Source organism: Lissotriton helveticus, chromosome 2_1, assembly GCF_964261635.1.
Source record: "Lissotriton helveticus chromosome 2_1, aLisHel1.1, whole genome shotgun sequence".
Lineage (NCBI taxonomy): Eukaryota > Metazoa > Chordata > Amphibia > Caudata > Salamandridae > Lissotriton > Lissotriton helveticus.
This window is the reverse complement of record NC_136059.1, coordinates 1,688,903,602-1,688,923,458: the sequence shown is the minus strand read 5'-3', so window position 1 is coordinate 1,688,923,458 and position 19,857 is coordinate 1,688,903,602. Positions and strand designations below refer to the sequence as shown.

Below are 19,857 nucleotides of genomic sequence, written 5' to 3'. Positions count from 1 at the left end.
AAAGGCTACCCGGCGTGGTCTATATGCAGGAGTAACTTAATTTAGGGTATCTTATAGGGTTGTACGGCGTTGCAACGCGGGCTTTTATCTCGCATGCCATTACAACACAGTTTTTACAACGCAAGTCGTTACAACGACTTGCGTTGGGGGGCGCTGGATAGTGGAATAGTTTAATTTTCTATTCCAACTCCAGCCCACGTTGACAGTAGGGAAGGTGTTGGATAGAAAATTAAACTATTCCCTATCCTACAGTGCAAGTCGTTGTAACGACTTGCGTTGTAATAGTAGCGTTGTAATAGCAGTGCAGGGTAATGCCCGCGTTGTTATGGATGTTTCCCATCTTATAGCAAGATCCCCTGTTTTACCTAACGACACATTTAATTTGAAAATGTTTGGTATTGATTTTCTACCAAATTGGAAATTTGCAGACATAGTAGCATGATATGGCCCCATCCTAGTGGCTTGGTTTTAGTTTCTAGAGCGAAGACCGTTGTACAGAAATGTATGCTGTAACTTTTGTACTTCCGAGCTTTTCTGCAAGCAGCCAACGTACATTTGCCCTTTTTTGGATGAGAAACGAAGTTATTCTGGTTCTTAATCCAAAATATGGTTTGAGCTACTTTTAAATTTAAGGCACGTCTATAGTGGGTGTTTAGAAGGAATGTTACAAGTAACTGCCTCTTTAAAATGCATATTCATCTCAAGATATTTTCTCCATTTTCTCCTCAGTTTGAAATTCTCCTCTGTGTACAAGATCATGACGATCCAGCTATTGATGTGTGTAAAAAGCTACTTGGCAAATATCCACATGTTGATGCAAGATTATTTATAGGTAAGCATGCTTCTTGGCTGAGCTGCCGCGGGTTTGAACAGGGCCAGAGAGAGCTCTCTGCTACTCCAGTTGGCCAGATGCCTGGAGGCCTGGAATTTTACGCATATTTTCTGTTTCGATTTTCATGATGCAGACCTGTAGTAGGATTAGTGCTATGTAAGCAGTTCTTACTTGTTAATTGAGTAAAACAATTCAGCAGGTTTTCCCTCTTCTGTGTTTTTCACCTACTGCTTTAGGGCTTTTTTGTGTGTGGCTCCACAAGAAGCTAGATGTAATGTTTGTTTAACCTTTAACTAAGCTCTGTGACCTGTTAGTCGATTGGCAGAGAAACTGTGTGAACCGAGCATTTTTGGAGGGGCTCCGATACTATAAAGTCGTTGCACATGTACATTATGTAGTTTGGTTTTACTGTTTAAGGGAACGTTTTTGCAGAAAAATAGTTTTTTCAAGTTTGAAATGCTTCTTTATGACGAATGCTTCTAACCTAGAATACTGGTTAAATCCACAGGTGGGAAAAAAGTTGGCATTAATCCCAAAATAAATAATTTAATGCCAGGGTACGATGTCGCCAAGTACGATCTGATATGGATATGTGATAGCGGAATCAGAGGTGAGTTTAATGTTTGTTTGTGTTGTGGTAGTACGAATAATGTTAAGTTTGTTTGAAACTTTTTGCTAATGTGGCCCTTTACTGGGAAATCTGCACAGAGAGAACAAGTTGTTTAAAAGCACATAGGTTAGTGATCCTAATGTGTGATCGGTGTCTCTTTGCTTGTAAACTCATTTCATGCCACCGTTGTTTCAGTATAGGTCTTGCAAGCGGTAAACAGCGAGTGTGTGGGATGCTTGGTTGATGCAACTTCTTTTTAGTTCTTCCCCAGAAGTAGTGCCTTTTGACCCAGAATTAAAACTGGCAGATTCCCTTTGATAATCGTCTGTAGTAGCAAAGATCTAACCACCTCTCCTCCACAAAATGTTCACAGTTCTAGTAGGTGACCTCCCTCAGAAATATCTCCATTTCTACATTACTAACAGTGGTCACTGCAATCTAGCAGAAACCTTTGCCGACAGTGCACCCAGGTAAATATTGGAATCACTGCTTTGTTCCCTTGTACACAGGTAGAAACAAGACAATTTGCATTCCTACCACAAGTGCACAAAGCCAGCAGATATTGTCCCTAAGTCTCAGAGATTGTTCTGTGTGTAGAACTGAAATGCTCCAGAGTTCTGATGTGTAGGTCACACCATCTCTTGGAAAGATCTTTGTTGATCAAGCCTCTCCCCTTCTGTTCTGAAATGCAGCCAGCTGTTCAGGTATTTGTGCATTTGCAGCCAAGCCAATGGGACAATCGTCTGATTTATTCCTTTGTGTTACTGTTACTATTATTCCCGTGTTAACTGTAAGTAAGCGCCAGGCAAATTAAGATTTTAGATGTGCTCCTTAAGAAGTACACACATTTAGGGTTAAATGAACACATTTAGACATTTGTACTATATTACTTAGATGATGCCATCCACTGCCATGAAGTAGATTACATTCTCAAGTACTGAACTGAATAGTCAACCAAAATATTTTTTCCTTGCACAGTGCAACCAGACACATTGACTGATATGGCTAACCAGATGACGGAGAAAGTGGGATTAGTCCATGGGCTGCCGTACGTGGCTGACCGACAGGGTTTTGCGGCAACTTTAGAACAGGTGAGCATGTTACAAATTCCTTGACCTGTCAACATTGTGAGTCTTGCCAAAAGCTAAATGGTCTTTGCTTGTCAATTTAGATATGTGTTCATGTATGCTCTGTAAGTTGGCAGGTTTGATGTTTTTCAGTGTTATAAAGGTATGTTAGTGAAAGTCCTTCAAGTCACTCAAACTTAATCACACAGCAGAGAGGTGTAAACTGGCAGACATGGTATTATAGACCCAAACGTTTCTATCTTTATTTTAATTGCTGCAGTTTAAGGGTGGCTTGTATTGGCCAGGACTGAGCATGTGAACATCAGATGTCATTTCTATCTAGTGGGTGAAAAAAAGGGGGGGGGGGGCTGGTTGAGCTACCATATTTTCAGCTCATGTGGGAAAAATATCCTGTGTTTTAGACGAGTCCTTTAGTTGCTGAATTTTAAAGTTTTTCCCAAATGTAACTGATTAACTAAATTTTGATTTCACGTACCTAGTGCATGAGTCACCCCCAATGAGATTGAGTTAATAATTACATTTCCTTTGGGAAAGTTAATACTTGTCGCTTTCTAAAATAAATCTGTATGTTCTCAAGTCATGAGCTTTGTTTATAAGAAAAATGTGAGTCAATGGAAGACGTTTTGTGTGCATGCATGCCTGCTGTTTATTTGCAGCGTTTGACCAAATGGAAATCAACTTAGTTGCAGAATATGCCACAAATTCAGTCTTATAATTTTACATTCTATGGACTGCACTCTTCTAATCAGCTGTACCACTGACTCAGACCAGGCTCGTAATCTTATTTATCAGTAAGACTAAACATGAAGTTGTTTGTCTACATTACAGTGTAAGACTATACCAATCACAGCAACAAGGTACTTGGCACATTCTGTGGGTTTTTGTACTCTTTTAAAAAATATATTTGTATTGTGTTTTTTTTTCTAAACAACATAAAACATATAATCATCAACGCTTTGTCGGTACAGGGTAGCAGCCCAGCTTGATTCTGTTACTGGAAGGACTGGTTCGCAAATTCTATGCTTGTCCCAGAGAGAGGAGGAGGAGGGTGTGAAAGGGGGAAGAAGTAGGAAATTAAGATGGAGAGAAAAGAGGGTAGCGTATTCGAAGAGTGGTAGTATCTCGGTGGAGTTTGAACCCCTTGTATTCACCTTCATAAATAAAACACTAGGATGCACACTAAAAGATGACTTTGCTACACTTACCACCGCATTTATTACAACAGAGCTAGACTCTCAACAGGATAGGGACCTACTAGACCGCCTGCTGACACCCGCAGTTAAAATAGTACTCACCAATTGGAAGGACACTTCCAAAGCAACCTACAAGTGCTGGCTCAACTGGGTGACGTACCTCAGAGGATCGGACAACACTGCCTTACGTAACACACCATGGAGACAACCACACAGGATTTTTGTACTCTTAAAAAAAACTGCATTGGTTTTTCGAATATACATTTCAGCAGTCTTGAAAGTTGACCCGTTGTGTGCACTTTAGGTTATGTAAATGAACCAGCCCCGAGGCACATTTGCACATACTGTTTCCTTGCTCCACTAAACGCCATTCTGTGTGTTTTTGAACATGTCCTAGAGTCATAAATAAAAGTATAGTTATGAAATTGCTTGCTAGAATATGCATCAATGTATGCATCACATGATCAACATGGTGTTCATGAATCGAATAATAATCACTCAAAATCTGCAGGCATTTATTACTTGAGACCTATTGTCTAAGAAGTGGTCTGCATGATATATAAGGACAGTCTAAAAAAAGTATTTTTTCCTCTCCCAAGGCCATAGATACGGGTTTCTTCTTGCATTTGGCGTGCCTCAGCCAAAGGAACAAATGTAGTATGGTTAAATGGCTCACAGTTTGTTAAGGTAGATGGAGTGCAAATTGTTTTTATTGGGAAAATGTTAATCGCCTTCTCTCGTACGGGTCTCATTCAGAGATTTGCACAAATGTATCTGGTGTAAGGTAAGCTAAACAACCGAATTGTCAAAGAGCTGTCAGTACAATTTCTAACTGTGACTGGCACTGCATCTTAAAAGCACGGATAGTCATTGAAATCCATGTGTTTATGTTTACATCTGTAAGTACTGCTCTTGTGTCTATATAAGAACATTTGTCTCGGTTTTGGATAACTAAGGAAGAAAAAGAAGCCAATGAAAGGTGCTAGACAGCCCACTTTACTTACAGGAGTTGTTGTGTCAAATACTAAGAAATAAAGGAAAACAAGCATTGGCATAACCAACAGGTCTAGCCTTTAGGACCTTATAAGTGTTTAGCCATGCAGCACATTTTCCTGGGTGTTGGGCAACCAGGAATTGAAGAGCTATACAACTGCTCCACACTAGTTCAAGTAGTCTGATATATAAATATATACTTGCATTAGTAAACATTTATGGAAACATTGTAAGGCACTTTAAAGCACAAAGACAAGTGCCTCGATGCAAGTCAACAGAGCTATACCATTCTTTATGCGGCCATCATAAAGCTGTTTTCTTAATAAATGTTACAAATAATCCAAGTCTGAGCCTTGCAGTGAACCGCTGCATTCAAGCTGAATCCACCGTCCACGGATCACAAGAATAAAAGTAAACAGCTCTCTAAAACAAGCAACGGCTACAGCAGCAGAGAGTCTCGCTTCAGCACCTAGAGGGATTAGGAGGAATGCTGTACAGGCAGCTAATACTGCCTGGAGAGTGCAAGTACGGGTAGATAACAGTACTGTACATGGAGCTGAGTACCTGGAGAGTGCATGCACGGGTAGATAACAGTACTGTTCAGAGAACGAACATTGTCTGGAGAGTGCCTGTATATGGAAAGTGCCTGTACGGGTAGATAGCAGTACTGTACAGAGAGATAAGATTGTCTGGAGAGTAAATGTACGAGTGTATAACAACACTGTACATTTGAGCTGAGTACATGGAGCGTGCCTTTACAGGTATATAACAATGCATGCAGGGGGAGCTAAGACTGTAGAGTTCCTGCACAGGTAGATAACCGAACTGTACAGGGAGCTAAGGTTGCTTGAAGAGTGCCTCTACAGGCAGTTAACCGTACTGTACAGTTCGCAGAGAGTGCTTGTACGGGTAGATAGCAATGCTGTCTGTACAGGGAGGTACGATTGCTTGGAGAGTGCCTGTATGACAAAATAGTGTTTTACATGGAGCTAAGAGTACCTGGAGAGTGCATGCACGGATAGATAACATTACTGTGCAGGGGGAGCTAAGCGTCCCTGTACAGGTAGATAACAGTGCATGCAAGGGGAGCTAAGCCCGCCTGTAGAGTGCCCGTACGATTAGATAACAGTGCATCCAGGGGGAGCCAAGCCCGCCTGTAGTGTACCCGTACGGTTAGATAACCGTGCATGCAGGGGGAGCTAAGCCCGCCTGTAAATGCCTCAACACAAGACTATCCTTCTACACACCCACCCGCCAACTACGATCATCCAATCAAGCCCTTGCCGCAATTCCGCGCATCCATAGATCCACCGTGGGAGGAAGATCCTTCTCCTACTTAGCGGCCAAAACCTGGAATTCTCTCCCCACCCACCTCCGCCTCACACAGAACCACATCTCCTTCAGAAAGCAGCTTAAAACCTGGCTATTCGACAAGTAACGCACCCACCCTCCCCCAAGCGCCTTGAGACCCTCTAGGTGAGTAGTGCGCTATACAAATTCCTGAACTTGAACTTGAACTTAAAGTACCCGTACTGTTAGATACGTGCATGGACGGGGAGCGAAGAGAACACAGGCCCGGAACTAACAAGACATATGCGGGGATCTAAGAGTGCCTTCACATGGTGTTCAGACCACATATACGGTGATCTCAGAGGACATGGAGGCTAAGTGTCTGAGCAGGGAACAAAGTTAACGTGCACTGGAACTCAGTGTGCTTGCACCGGGGAGCTCAGTGTGCCTTGAGCAGGGAGCAATGGTTCTCTGCTATGATGGAATTAGTCGGGTGACCCCACACCTGGGGTATCCGTCCGGTGAGCTCTCTGAATGAGCGGCCTCCGTTCCGAGCTGGACCGGGGCAAGAAGAGCCAGGCAGGAGCTGTCATCAATGGGAGTAGAGTGGTTTCCATTCCTGGCTCTGGTGGCGCGGGGCCTGCAGACCCCACAACTGGCAGGGGCAGCACCGGGTCAGGCTGGGCACAGCCGCAGGTACACACACAGTGCGGCCAGGAAGCTGCCGCAACGCTGCAGATGTGCCCTTCCTTAAAAAAAGTTCAGCACTGACTTCCTAAGCAGGACAACACCACCTCATTCCCACATGCCCTGTACCCTGTTAAAAAGATACACATGCACTCCAGTGGAGAGCGCAACTTACTGCTGGGAGTCCTGTACTGCCTGCACTTCGTGTGCTGCAGTCGCCGCGGAAGGGAGTCAGGCATGCACAGTCCTCTTCCTGGGTGCAAGGTGCCCATGCCACTGGATGCCGATTTTGCAGAAAAGCTTCACCAGGGACCAGATTGCGAAAGGGGAAAAATAGCAGGGGAAAAAAAAAACGTGCTTGTGCGCCAGAGACTGAGAAAGCAGCACTGCCTGTCGGTGCTGCTGGCTGTGATCAGTGACTGAGCTGCTGCACTAGTCTCAGGAGACTTCTGGCAGCTCACACGGATAGGCACATTCCACACGACACCTTTTAACAAACAGCGAGGCAGGTCGGGAAATGGAGTCCAGGCCAAGGGGCGCTCGCAGCTGCGGCTGTCTCGGCCGGGACTGGAATCAAGTGCCCTAGCACTCCAGTCGCCAAGCAAGGGCCGCCCGGAGCAAAGTAAACAAATATGGGCCATCCAAGCTGCAGTTGTTCCAGGGCACAAGCCCTAAACAAAGCGTGGGAAGAGTCAGACCCGCAAGCTCTGTATAAGCTCAACCTATACAAGCCCGAGAGTGGTGCGCCATAGGCCAGGGAAGCGAGAAGGCGGGACATGCCCCCTCCTTTGGCCAATTGTGTGCTGTCTTTCTTAGAAAGACGCACGCAAAGTCCAATAGCCTGTAATAAAAAAAAACCCACAAGCATGTGGTCCGAGTTTAAAGCCCTTACATAAAGCCTCGCACAGCAGCGCATGCGCGCTGGCGAGACCTAAAAACGACTTCTGTCTTCCATTGTGCCTTAAAGCCATACCCTGTGGCAACTGTGCCCTATTCCTTCGCCTTAATTAGCTGTGCCATTAGGAGCGAATTGCTGTTTCCGCACCACATCTGAGATCACCCTGATATTTCTAACAAAGCACTTCTATTTGTCATGACTTTGTTTCCGGAGAAATACCTCTTCTGATTTGCTAGCGCTCGTATGTGTGTTTTCTTTAACGGAAGTGATATCCTAATATTGGCCCTGGCCTCCTTTTATCCTCCAAGCTGAGGGTTGTGATTCACTTCTCAAAATTGTTTATTATTGTTCAGATCTGCAGTCTCACTATGGGGCCAGAAGTAAGAATATGATGATAAACAGCGCCTTCACCTGTTGAGTTAGACATCTGCTTGACCTAAAATGGTTTAGGGGGGCAGATTGCAGAATCCTCAACTGGACCTCTGACTAGAGACTTATGGTTTTGAGAAATGGTGCCAAGTAATTTGTCCGCTTCAACTAAACCTGAAGGCGGAACAACATTTTTAGCATTTCAGGATGTACATTGAACGCTTTAAGACCTACTCAAGCAATGTAAAGAAAGTTTAGAATAATGACTGCTTTAATTGGCTTTCAATTAATCTCTGTAAATTCATTTTCAGGCAGGTTCCCACGGGCACCAGATTTAATTGAGAAGGTTTTGTTTAGCTGTTCACTAAACCTAAGACTATAAATGTCTGTTCAACAGAGCACACAAACACGTCCTTCACCGTTAACCCTCGAATAGCACTGCATTGTGGACCGCGCTGGAGAATATATTCTTAGCACCATGTAGTCCAGCTCTTGAACTTTTAAGAATTCTAAGGCGTGAGAACTAATTGGAATATTCACCCACATCACAAGAAGTGATGTCGCAGAAATTCAGAATATCACTAAAGTTGAATCCCGGCTTGCAGAACTGTTGGTGCAGCACTCTGTTGTATCCAAAGGGACTCCGATTAACTGAGGAGGTCTGTAAAGGGGCTCGCTCTCTCTGCGGTGGTTTGACACTTTAGTAGCTCCAAGGAGCTGCTCTGCTCTCAATTGAAGCTCTTATTAGAGGCACATTTAAAGGTTTGGGTCTATTGCCAAATTTGAGTCTAACTCTCAGTGAGTGAGAATTGAGGTCTCCGGCAGCCAAAACAAAAACGTACGCTCATCCCTTTTGGTGGTTCACTCCCACAAACCTCCCCTGCTTGATTTACTCTTTTGTGTGTTTTTCCTTGAACCTAGACTGAACTGATACCATGGTTGTGATTCTAAGTTAGTGCAAGGTTGGAATTGATTTCTCATTCACATACCTACATGTGTTTAGATCTGTGAAATAAGCCATGTATATATAGTAGGGCCAGAAATGAATAAAATACTCGGCCACAAAGGCTTGGCGTTAAGAGTGCAGATGCTGTAGTAGTCTTGTAGGTCTGTATCAACAAGTGTCCGGCATTTATTGTCTTGGTCCCCTTCATGACTTCTCTTGCTGTTTGCGTGCCACCAGGAGTTGTCTTCTGAATTAAAGACAGGACTAGAAAGAATTCTTAGATAAACCAATTTCCAAGTGAATAAGAAGAATTCACTCCCACTGCAACAGTGAGTGATCAGGAAATGTCAGCCTTGATAGTAGCATCCACTCAACCTGTCCAGGGCCGCCTCCTTACACCAGCAGCACTCTGCTTCCTGATTGACAGATTAGAAGACTGCTCCTGGTCCCGGTAGGGCTGTAGAAGTTCTTTGTTGCAGACATTGTTCTATTGCCTCTTGCTGCTTTGAGAGCAACTGTGTTTGTCACCCACTGCTTGGACCTAGGCCTCTCGGGCAGCATTAACTTCCAAGTCCCTATTATGTGATGTAGTCTAGATTGATTTTGGAGAGTGTAGTGCATTTTCGAGGTTGAACTTCGAGAGGATTTGTTGAGCTCATTGTAAGTGATGCATTTTCAGTATTGTGAAAGCGAACTTGATTACAATTGAATTAAGTGACCAAAGGAACATAGAGCGGAATTCAAGGGGATGAGTTATTTTCAGTTGATAGGAGATGGTTTGATGTATCCTCAATCAGTTTGTCATATGGACACAATTTAGGTGTGATTGTGTATGTTTTAAAAGTGAGAACACGGTGATAAAAGAACAAAACTATGACTAAAGTGTACCTGTTGTGGTTTCTTTGGGAGTAAATTAAATTAGTCTGTGAACCATTCTCTGTTGGGGGACTTGATAATTTCGACCTCTTTCAAGGTATTGTAGTCACAAGGATGTTGGAAATGTTTCTGATGTCAGAGACATGTCAAATGACCTTCTTCAGGGCTAGGCTAAAACTGTTGTGTTTTCATAAAATACAGTCTCATCACGTGGGTCATCCTTTAAAGTCCAGTTAACAATATTTACATTTTGATAAGGGTGGCTTCAATGTGGTGTGTAGCGACATCTGTGGCTCGGAACCAATTAGTAGTAGTCCTATCTGGGTTTTATAAGGCATCAAGTACTCTTTGAGCGCTGGAGAGCCTCAAACAGTTGTTAAATCTTTCCCATTGATCCAGATGTTGGTGTACAAGAAGCAAAAGCCAACACCTTTCTTCTGGGTTTCACAAGTAACACTGTCACATGCCTCAGACTATCTAGTATCCTATATCCCTATGACTTCGTAAGAGAACTTCTCTGTCATGGGATTTTCTCTGATATCTACGAACAGTAGAATAGTTCCACCCATATGTGGTATCCAGTAACACCATTGTAAGATTTAAAAAAACAAATTAAAACGTGGCTCTGAGAGGTAACATGTTCTTCTTATTGTCTCTTTTTTTCGGTTTTAGAAAGTAAATTCAGTTTGACTAATTAACAGACCATATATTTGGTTGAAAACACCACTGAAATACCCCCTTTTTTTTTTTTTTTTACCCCGGTCAGCCCCAAATTAGGGGAACTCTAACCTCAAATTAGCTGGGCACATATTATACCAGTTAGATACTGCACATTCAAGAAACCCCAGAGTGAGACAGGCTTCCCATCATGTAATTTAGGGCCTGCAAAACATCTAGTTTTTCCAGCTCCTGTGTTTTAGCTGATAACTTGCATTTTTTGTGGGTTTTCTTGACGTCTTCACATTTTTGTACTTTCTTTTTGTTGTGCCTCTTTTCTTCTGCTCTGTCCTCTGAGATGTTTCTCCTGACTACTTTCTTTTGACCACCATGCTAGCTTTTTTTTGACCAGTGCCCCTCATGCAGAGGTAAGAAATCCTGGATGGATGATAATGACTTCACCTGCGTCCCGGATTCTCACTCCATCACAAGGTATAAAATCTGGAGGTGCCTTACAGGTGCCTCGGGGATATAGAGGAAGTTTGCCAAGAGGGCAAAGCAAGAGTAAGTTGTCTGCTCAGCCTCGGAGTCCACTGGCTCTAAAGGGCTATGGGAGTTGTCTATCTCCACTTCATTTACCGGTCTGATTACCCTTTGGGGCTCTTCTCGAGTCACCGGCGCTCCCTCTTCTGGTTGACATAAATGCACTGGACATATACACCTCTGTCCCGAGATTGTCGACATCACCTCTTTCTGGAGTTTCCCCTTCATTATCTGAAGGTTCTTCTTCAGTGAGATCTGTCTTTGTGTTGAGGGGCATGAGTACTACCTCCTGGCTCACGTGGCACCAATATGCCAAACGCTGACATCCATGCAGAAGGGGAGATCCTGGAGGTGCATCTTAGATGTTCCACCATTTACAGAACCACAACCTTCTACAAAAGCTTCCCCTCTACTTCCATCAGAGGCGGATCACTCTATGCCATCTAGCGGCCTAGTGGATTCATCTGCGCTTTTAAAACCGCCTCATTTGAGTGACAGTTCGCTAGTGCCACTCCTTCAGCTCCGGAAATTAAGGAAAAATATGACCATGAGGACGATCGCTCTATACAGTCTAAAGAGAGAAGTTCCAACAGATCTCGCTGATCAAAATCTCTCACCTTTCCAAGAAGAATTACATCCTTTTCAGGTTCAGATATGAGTATGCGCTCTGTTAGCTCTGACACCTCCTAAGGAATCCCCAGCGGAGGATGTGGTCTCAGTTGATAAAGTGACTGATTGGGTAGCCCGAAAACTTAATATTCAAACATCTACTTCTAATTTGTGAGTCCTCGGTTATCTTTGAGCCTCTGATCCCAAAACCCTGAGACCTATGGGTTCTCTAATTCCTGGTCTCCTAGAGCCACCGACGCATACCTTTCTTGACACCTATCCATAGAGTCCATTCATATAGGCCATCAGAATCAGATCCGTAAATACTAGCTCATGATTCATTTGAAACGGTCTGCTGCCAGGAAACGCTTCACTACCTCTGCATCCACATCCTCAACTCCACCTGAAAAATAAATATATGGAGGGTAAAGGAAGGATACCGCCTTAAAAAATAATATATAATGTGTAAACAGCTTTTATGGTAAGTATTAAACATGTTTGTGTGTGCGTGTGTATGTATGTGTCTGTGTATGTATGTGTGTATATATATATATATATATATATATATATGTATGCAATATATAGATATATGTATATATATATGTGTGTGTGTGTGTGTGTATATATATATGTGTATGTAATATATAGATATATGTATGTGTGTGTGTGTGTATATATATATATATATATATATATATATATATATATATATATAATATAATGCTGATGTTGCCTTGCAATGGTACATTTTATAATATTATTTTTAGTGTTAAGCCTTGTTGCATTCAATAAATGTGTTGTTTTAAAATGCCACTATGCTATGCAGTTATGTTAGACACAGTTTGCAGCAAGTATGCGTTTTGTAGTCCGCTATTTTTCATTCCATGTACTGCTCTTAGCTTTAGCCTTGCCAACTTTCCTGATCAGCACGATTTGTTTACATAGGTGTACTTTGGCACATCACATCCAAGGTCGTACGTCTCTGCAAATGTAACTGGGTTTAAGTGTGTCACTGGCATGTCGTGCTTGATGCGGAAGGATGTATTGGACCAAGCTGGTGGACTAATTGCTTTTGCCCAGTACATAGCTGAAGATTATTTCATGGCCAAAGCAATAGCAGACCGGTAAGATAAGATGCTTTCCCTTTTCAAAGTATGTTTTTAGATTTTCTGATTTTGTATGTATGTATTTATGCACACTCCCTTGCAGGAGTATAGGTGTCAAGAAAAAGATCACTGTTAATATGGAATGCACTTCCTCTGTAATATGATTTCTTTTTGCTTGAAAGACCGTCCCGATTTGAAAGTTGTAGACTATTTTTTGTTTTGTCAGTTCCATTTTAATACCCTGCGATATGGTCTGTCCTTACTAAATCAAAGCTCTGCAGAAATGGACTTAGTAGGTCACTTTGATGAACGAGTTTTTGGAAGTTTGGAAGCCATCAACGACATAGTATGTAGAAAAGTACATATTCTGGCTTGGCGTGTAACACACTCGTATGTTTTCTCGGTTTTAGATTTTATATATACAGATATCCGTTTCATTCGGCAGGCCCAAAAAATGCCCAGTATTTTGCATTACATTTACCAGTCCTTCATTGTATACCTGCTTCCCACTGCAGATTACTTTCGCTTGAATGTGGATATCTAGGACTTCCTTACGTTTCACTGTGGGTCTGAATCCAGCACAGTTACTTGCTTTTATTTATAACCCAGTTTCGTGATCAATTACTTTTTTCAAATTAATAAAAATAATGAATTCTGTATTGAAAACTATATGCCGCTATAAACACATAGGAGTATGCGTCTATGTACTGAGGATGGAAATAAAAGTTGGGTTCAGGCGCATTGTTCAAATTTGCATTCCATTCACAGTTCTGTTTTCACAAATCTTGTATGGGGTCATGTTTTTTTATCTTTCTGCTTGAGGTGTGTGGCTTTAGTTCATATTTTGTTGTTTCATACACTTGAATAACTGCTGGTGCCTAGGGCTGGTACTATGCTTGATTTTCAGGTCAAGGCGTTAACGGTTCTCTAAAATTGGGAAGCCTACTTTTAGATTGGATATGTGCTTTCGCTTCAACTTTTTAAGGATTGCTTGTTTGACACTTAGTTTTAGCCAGAGGCTTTTCTCTTTAACATAAAATTTTATTTTCTAAATAAATTGACTTCTAGCAGAGCACTCTCTACAGTAAATAATGCAATATCCTGTATGGCTGAGCTTGAAAGTGTAAAGATATATGGGTGCCAAAGCGAATAGCTGGAAAAAAGATGGAAATGTTGGCCATGCCAAGTAAGAAGTTAATGCTTCCTTACGCTGTATCCGTGTTGCTTAAGTGGACTGTTTGCTTAGTGGAACATTTTATGTATTTTATTTAACCATAACCAAAAAATAGACCTTGTCTTAAGGATGGTGTGCTATGATAGGATTCCCTTTAGAAGAGTCAACGTGTATTACGCACACATTGAGAATCCTACAGAGTTATAGCTCCTTTTAAGCTCATTTTTATTACCTAAACATTCGTTTTTTTCTCAGACTATACCCCTTGCCCCCTCAAATCCTCTTATAAGTTGTGTCGTTTGGTGTTAATATATCATTGTGATGAGTTAAAGGAGCCTTGATGCTGAATTGTAGTGGAGCTTCACCTAAGTAATATGGTGTCCGTGGCTTTGCTGTTAGGCTGTTGTTTGTCCACACCTCCTGCTGTTGACTGTAGGTTAACCCACGTAGAAGTAGGTTTGAGCATGTGGCACGAGCTTCGTATGTACTCAGCTGCGGTTAATTTAGAGGGCAGCTAATACAATGACGGGAAACCAGTTTCTGCTGAGTTAGTGATGGCATGGATATTTCAGGCATGGTTATTAGCAATTCCCTAATGGGCTGTGCAGTACTCTAAGTGTACGATCGGTTCATTCTGCATTTTGTGGTACTTCATAATGCAGCTTAATAGCTTTGCAGGTGGAATATTTCATTCAGAACATGAGAGTAATGGCTCCGCATAATGTAGGAGCTCTTTCACTGTCCTGTTCATTAGAGGAAGTTCAGAATTCATATCATTGTTTTTTAATGACAAAAATCTTCATTATGATTAAAATACCAGTGTATATTTGCATGCAAGAAATATGATTTAATTTAGTTCCATAAACTAAAGGGAATTTGAACACTTGCAAAGAAAGCTGATGGGTTTAACCTCGTTGATTGAAGCCAGCTTTTTCTTGGTGTAACTCGGTGGCTAGAGGCACCATCACAAAGGACAGCAGTATACGCATTAGGTAGGATCATTTGACTGTCACAGTGGACATCTGGTGATTGTCTGTTTGTCCATTTGGGGAGAAAAACTCAAACATAGTTGTACCTTTGCTGCCATACTTCAAAGTGCATTTTAATCTTTATAACGAATTGCTATATGTTATAGTCACCTTGGAGTGCGAGTACTTTCTTTCCAGTGTCCAAAGAAACATACACGGAAGATTTCTTATAGATATAGATATATATATTTTCTTTCTTTCCTCTCAACTTAATGGTCTAATTTGTTTAATGGTTGTGGGGTCTGATCCTTTTCCCTAAAGTTTGCATCACTGTGAATGTTGTCAGTCTTCCTACTCCCCAGATGCAATCATTGTTGCATTTCTCTAGCCTTCCAATTCTTCTACAATATTGCTCAGAGGTAAAAAAAAAACGAACTTGTCTCCGAACAGAAAATACACCAGAAGATAATCAAATCATTCAAAAACTGTTTATTTCTGGTACTAGCCCATAAAACAAGACGGGCAATTCTTTCAATCATCACACAAATCAATACATATCTTAAACAAAGATGTTACATGTAAAAGCAGTCGAGATTACAAACATTCTCATAAAACTTACAAAGTGATCTGAATTGCTAGAAACAGTTTAATAAGGAATAACAGCATAGCATGGGTCAATGGATTGGGATAAATTGGAAATGTCAGTGTTCAATGCTCCCACATGTTTACGCAGTCAGCTGAAAACAGGGGCAAGGCAAAAACATTCATAGAAAAGATGTTTGAAAATTATAGATATATATTTTTTAGAGTATTACACCTACCGTCTTCCTGAGTAGTTACACTGCGTATAAGTATCAGCTAATGCCGAATACCAAAAGCTGGCTGGTGTCAGACTGTAAGATACAGTAGGCCTCGTTGTATTTTCCGACAGCCACAGAAATGCAGAGTGGTTTAAGCCAGGTCCGCCTATCATATGCAGGACAGAAGACATGTTCAACATCCTCAATCCTATAGTCACAAAATACACATGCTGGTAAATCAGCACAATGCATTTTCCATCTATTTGTGAATGTGTTTACTAATAGTGATCCCAGCCTGAATTTAATAAACAACGTTTGAGCCAAGGGAGGTAATATCCATGTACATGTAGCTTAGCAGGGTGTGAGTCTAAAAGATAGAAAGTCATCCACTATACCACCAGATTTGGCCTTAGAGTTGACCAGTGGTATTGCTATTCCAGTAGGCATCTTTTATAATAGCCTTAGTGCTGAGTGTGATAAGCGAAGTATTAATCCAGGCCTACGTCATAAAGATCGAGTTTAACATGTTGGAACCATAGTGGGAGTTTGGACTTGTTTATTTTCAACACTTCCTCTAATGGGAAAGTTCTGGGGTAGACCACAGTTTGGCCTAATATAGGAGGGGTTTCAACACTGCCAAGTCACTGGCTCGCTTGAGGCCAGTGTCTAAGAATAGAGGGATCGTTGGAGCGCCCTGAGGAAGACTAAATAGGATTACAAGTAGTTATTTTCCTTTATTGATTTTCCTTGGAAATTTGCGAACCCCAAAATTTCTGCTCCATACAGTGCAGCAGCCTTGCAAACTTCAGTAACCGGGTAGACGGATTTGTGGCTGGTCGCCTTGAACCTCTTGTCAATTGCAAACGAAGTATGTAGCAGTGTTCACTTTTTTGCAACTGGGAATTCCATCTTTTAGATTTGTCAATTCGGATCCCCACATAATCAAATTTATCAACCACCTATAGAGTGGATCTCTTCACTGAGAACCCACCTCTGCAGGTTCTATGGGAATCAAATACATTTATCTTAGTTTTTTGGGTATTCACCTCCAACCTGCGAAGGTCGCAGTATTCCATGAATTTATTGAACAGGTTTTTGTAACCCAGCTTGGGTTTGTGAGAGCAGGAGGGTGTTGTCTGCAAAAAGCAGCGCAGGAAATAAACACCCTTCTAATTTGGGGAGTCATGTAAACAGTTACATAGATGCTTCACCACATCATTTATATACAACGAGATTAGTCTTTGAGCGAGTCCACACCCTTGATACACTCACTCTCTACAGATATGTGGTCCGTTAGTTCCTCCCCCCAAACCCCATCTGACTTGGGCAAAGGTGTTGTTGTGTAATCTTATAAGGTGTACATGATCTAGCCCCATGAACCACAAGTTATTTGTGGGCACAAGATCAAAGGCTGCCCTAAGATCCACAAAGGCCATATAAAAATGACCCTTGGAAAGCCTTAGATATTTCGAGATGATACGACAAAGCAAAAGATTTGATCTATCATACTCACCTTGGCAAGAAAACCTGCCTGTAATGGGGAGAGGATGGCGGCCTCATCGACTCTCCCCAGAAGTCTAGCCAGGACTGTGAGACAGAAGATCTTCTAAAGGTTATCAATCAGGCTGATGAGACGATAATTACTAGGAACACTCCTGTCACCCTTTTTGTATACTGGAATGATCTCGGCACCACACCAGGACTCGGGAATCTTCCCACCTTCAAGTATCCCATTAGACAGAGCATTAATATTTGGCCCCATGCAGTAGGCTCGGAGTGAAACAGGTCGCCAAGGACTTTGTCAGGATCCAGCCCTTTCCCAGGTTTCATATCCTGCATAGCTCTAAGAGTTTCAGAGAGGGTGAGGTGTATTGAGCCATTTATAGCAATGGCTCCTGGGGTGGGGGTGGAGGAGTAGATACAAAGTTGGCGTAGGACACTAAAAGCGTCCTCATGGTGGCTTAACATCAAAGATTTATCAAAGTGTTGCTCTGATAGTGGTTTAAAAATGTCACTAAAGGAGCGGTCATTTCTGTGGTATCGGAGGTGCTCGATGTAAAGGTTTTTCCGTTTACTATAATCCTCTCGTGGTTAACTTTCTTCCTACATTAACTGAAAAAACCCACTGCATTTTTTTATTTACAACTATGCACCTTGATGAATGAGGTATGGCAAAGAGTTTCCATTTTTGACAAAGTCCATGCACGACCGCAACTTTGGCTAACTTTTCGACTACAGGTAGTGTAGCGTGACTTGGCTGGTCCTCTTCCTCGACATCAGTATAATGTACACCACATTTGCTAGTCCAGGCAATGAAATGTTATAGAAGTATCGTTGAATGGTTAACCACTCTGCTCTCCCACAAACCTCATGTTTCATATTTCATAGTCTAGAAAATGTTTTAATTTAGGTAGTCCATTGAAATCCTGCTGTGAAACAGTTGTTCATTTTAGTACATTGTCCTTCTCTCCTCGTTTATCCTAGTGCCTAATGCAGTCTCCTATAGTTTTACTGCTTTGTTGATTGGCACCATCCACATAGTTATTCCTTGCAGTGGTTGATGCATATGTGTCTTCGTTGCCATTTTAGGACCATAATAACCATGTTTGCCTTGAGTCAGCACAGACCATAGATCAGGAGGGCTGTCTGTGCATTTAAGTTATGAGTACTTGTCATACAGTTGTCTAGTTTAGTATCTAAACTACTTGAGGCACATGCAAGTTTCTCTCTCTGTTTGATAAGCTGTAGTATAATCTCTGGTCCTGGATTCACATGATTTAGCGTCAATGAGTGTAAAAATGGGCTTTCTTTAGTTTTGAGTCCGAGTGGCTGAGAAGTTGTGCAAAAGTAGATGGAAAGGAGGTTGCCTAGATACTCACCTGCCAAAACAAAGTTTTCCAAGGTAGATGATTTTTCAGGCTGCCAAAGGGCTAGTTTACACATTCAAAGAAAGAATCTTGATGTCCTGTAGATGTTGTGGAAAAGTCAGGGAAGACCACTTACATACAACTCCAGCTGGTTCAGAATTAGGTTTCAGTGCAAGGAAGCATGGAGGAGGGTCAGTGCTCAACCAACACCTAGGATGAGGAGGAAAAGTAAGTGCCCTTTACCTCGAAATGCTCAGATGTATGCTGTGCAGAGTCAAGGATGGATGCAGCCTCACCACAGCATGATCTTGCAATACTCGCTTCACTTTGATGTTAGTTTTGTGCGAAAGATCTGGGCAGCAAGATCCTCATGGCAGGTGAATCTTAGCTATGCAAGGCATCCTCTATTTATTATTCATTCTGCTGAGACTTGTGTTCTTCTGGTTAGTGACCTTCTCTCCTCACTCCTCACCCAACAGTCCAAATACCTCTCCTACCAGGGACAGGACACCCCAGCAGGCTTCTTTCAGAATTATAGGCCCTGAACTTGAGCAAAACAGCAACAAACAGTCCTGATAATTATTTTTGTGGACTGGTGCACAGAGCTCCACCTTGAGCGTAGGTGAAGTGCAAATAACAAGCTCAAGGGCAGTCGGTTAGTAATTAATGTTTTTGGGGCCATTAGTGGAAAATAAAAAGAAAAGCTACAATTAAAAAAAAATGTCAGTCAACCTAGACCGAATGCATCTTCCTGAACCTTCAGGGATTTTGCATAGCACCTTGTACTGACCTGACACAAATGGTCACTGGAATGTGGAGTCACCTGAGCGAAACCAAAAACCTAAAGCCATGGTTCACAGATTGCTAAACTCTTCCAGGTAGAGCACTGGGAGCAACCGGGCGATGCTTGAGGTGAAAGGTGAGCTAAAACTAATTACCAGATTCAGCAGCATCTATGGTTAAAAGGACCAAGGCAACCCTGAATGCAAATCTCCATTTTGTTCAGCATTGACTGTGTCATTGTGTTCTCCATTGGGCACAATTCTTACTGCGCACTGTTTTACACAATCCGCCCCAATCTTGGGGATGTAACAAACTCACTTACATGGGACTTTCAGCAGCGAACCATCCTCTTTTCAGGGGCTTATGCCACTGGCCTATAACCGGCAGCCACCAATCATGCTTTTTTGGCTCCCTCAACTATGAAATGTGATACACTTTAGGTCCCCCTGGTGACCAACAAAGCCGGGACACTTGGTGAACATCACTGGTATCTTACAACACTTCCAGCAGACTTGCAAATGTCCGTTTCAGTGGCGAAAATACAAAGACAGGGTAACAAAACAAGAAA

General features: G+C 42.1%; 1 protein-coding gene across 1 annotated transcript in view; it reads left to right on the top strand.

Moving 5' to 3' along the window:
• UGCG (UDP-glucose ceramide glucosyltransferase) overlaps window positions 1–19,857 on the top strand; it is a 100,086-nt gene that overhangs the window by 65,816 nt on the left and 14,413 nt on the right. Inside the window, exons 3-6 of the mRNA XM_078676647.1 lie at window positions 730–832; window positions 1,341–1,442; window positions 2,421–2,533; window positions 12,537–12,715. Of these exons, the coding sequence (XP_078532773.1) occupies window positions 730–832; window positions 1,341–1,442; window positions 2,421–2,533; window positions 12,537–12,715 (497 nt within the window). The remainder of the gene's footprint in view (window positions 1–729; window positions 833–1,340; window positions 1,443–2,420; window positions 2,534–12,536; window positions 12,716–19,857) is intronic.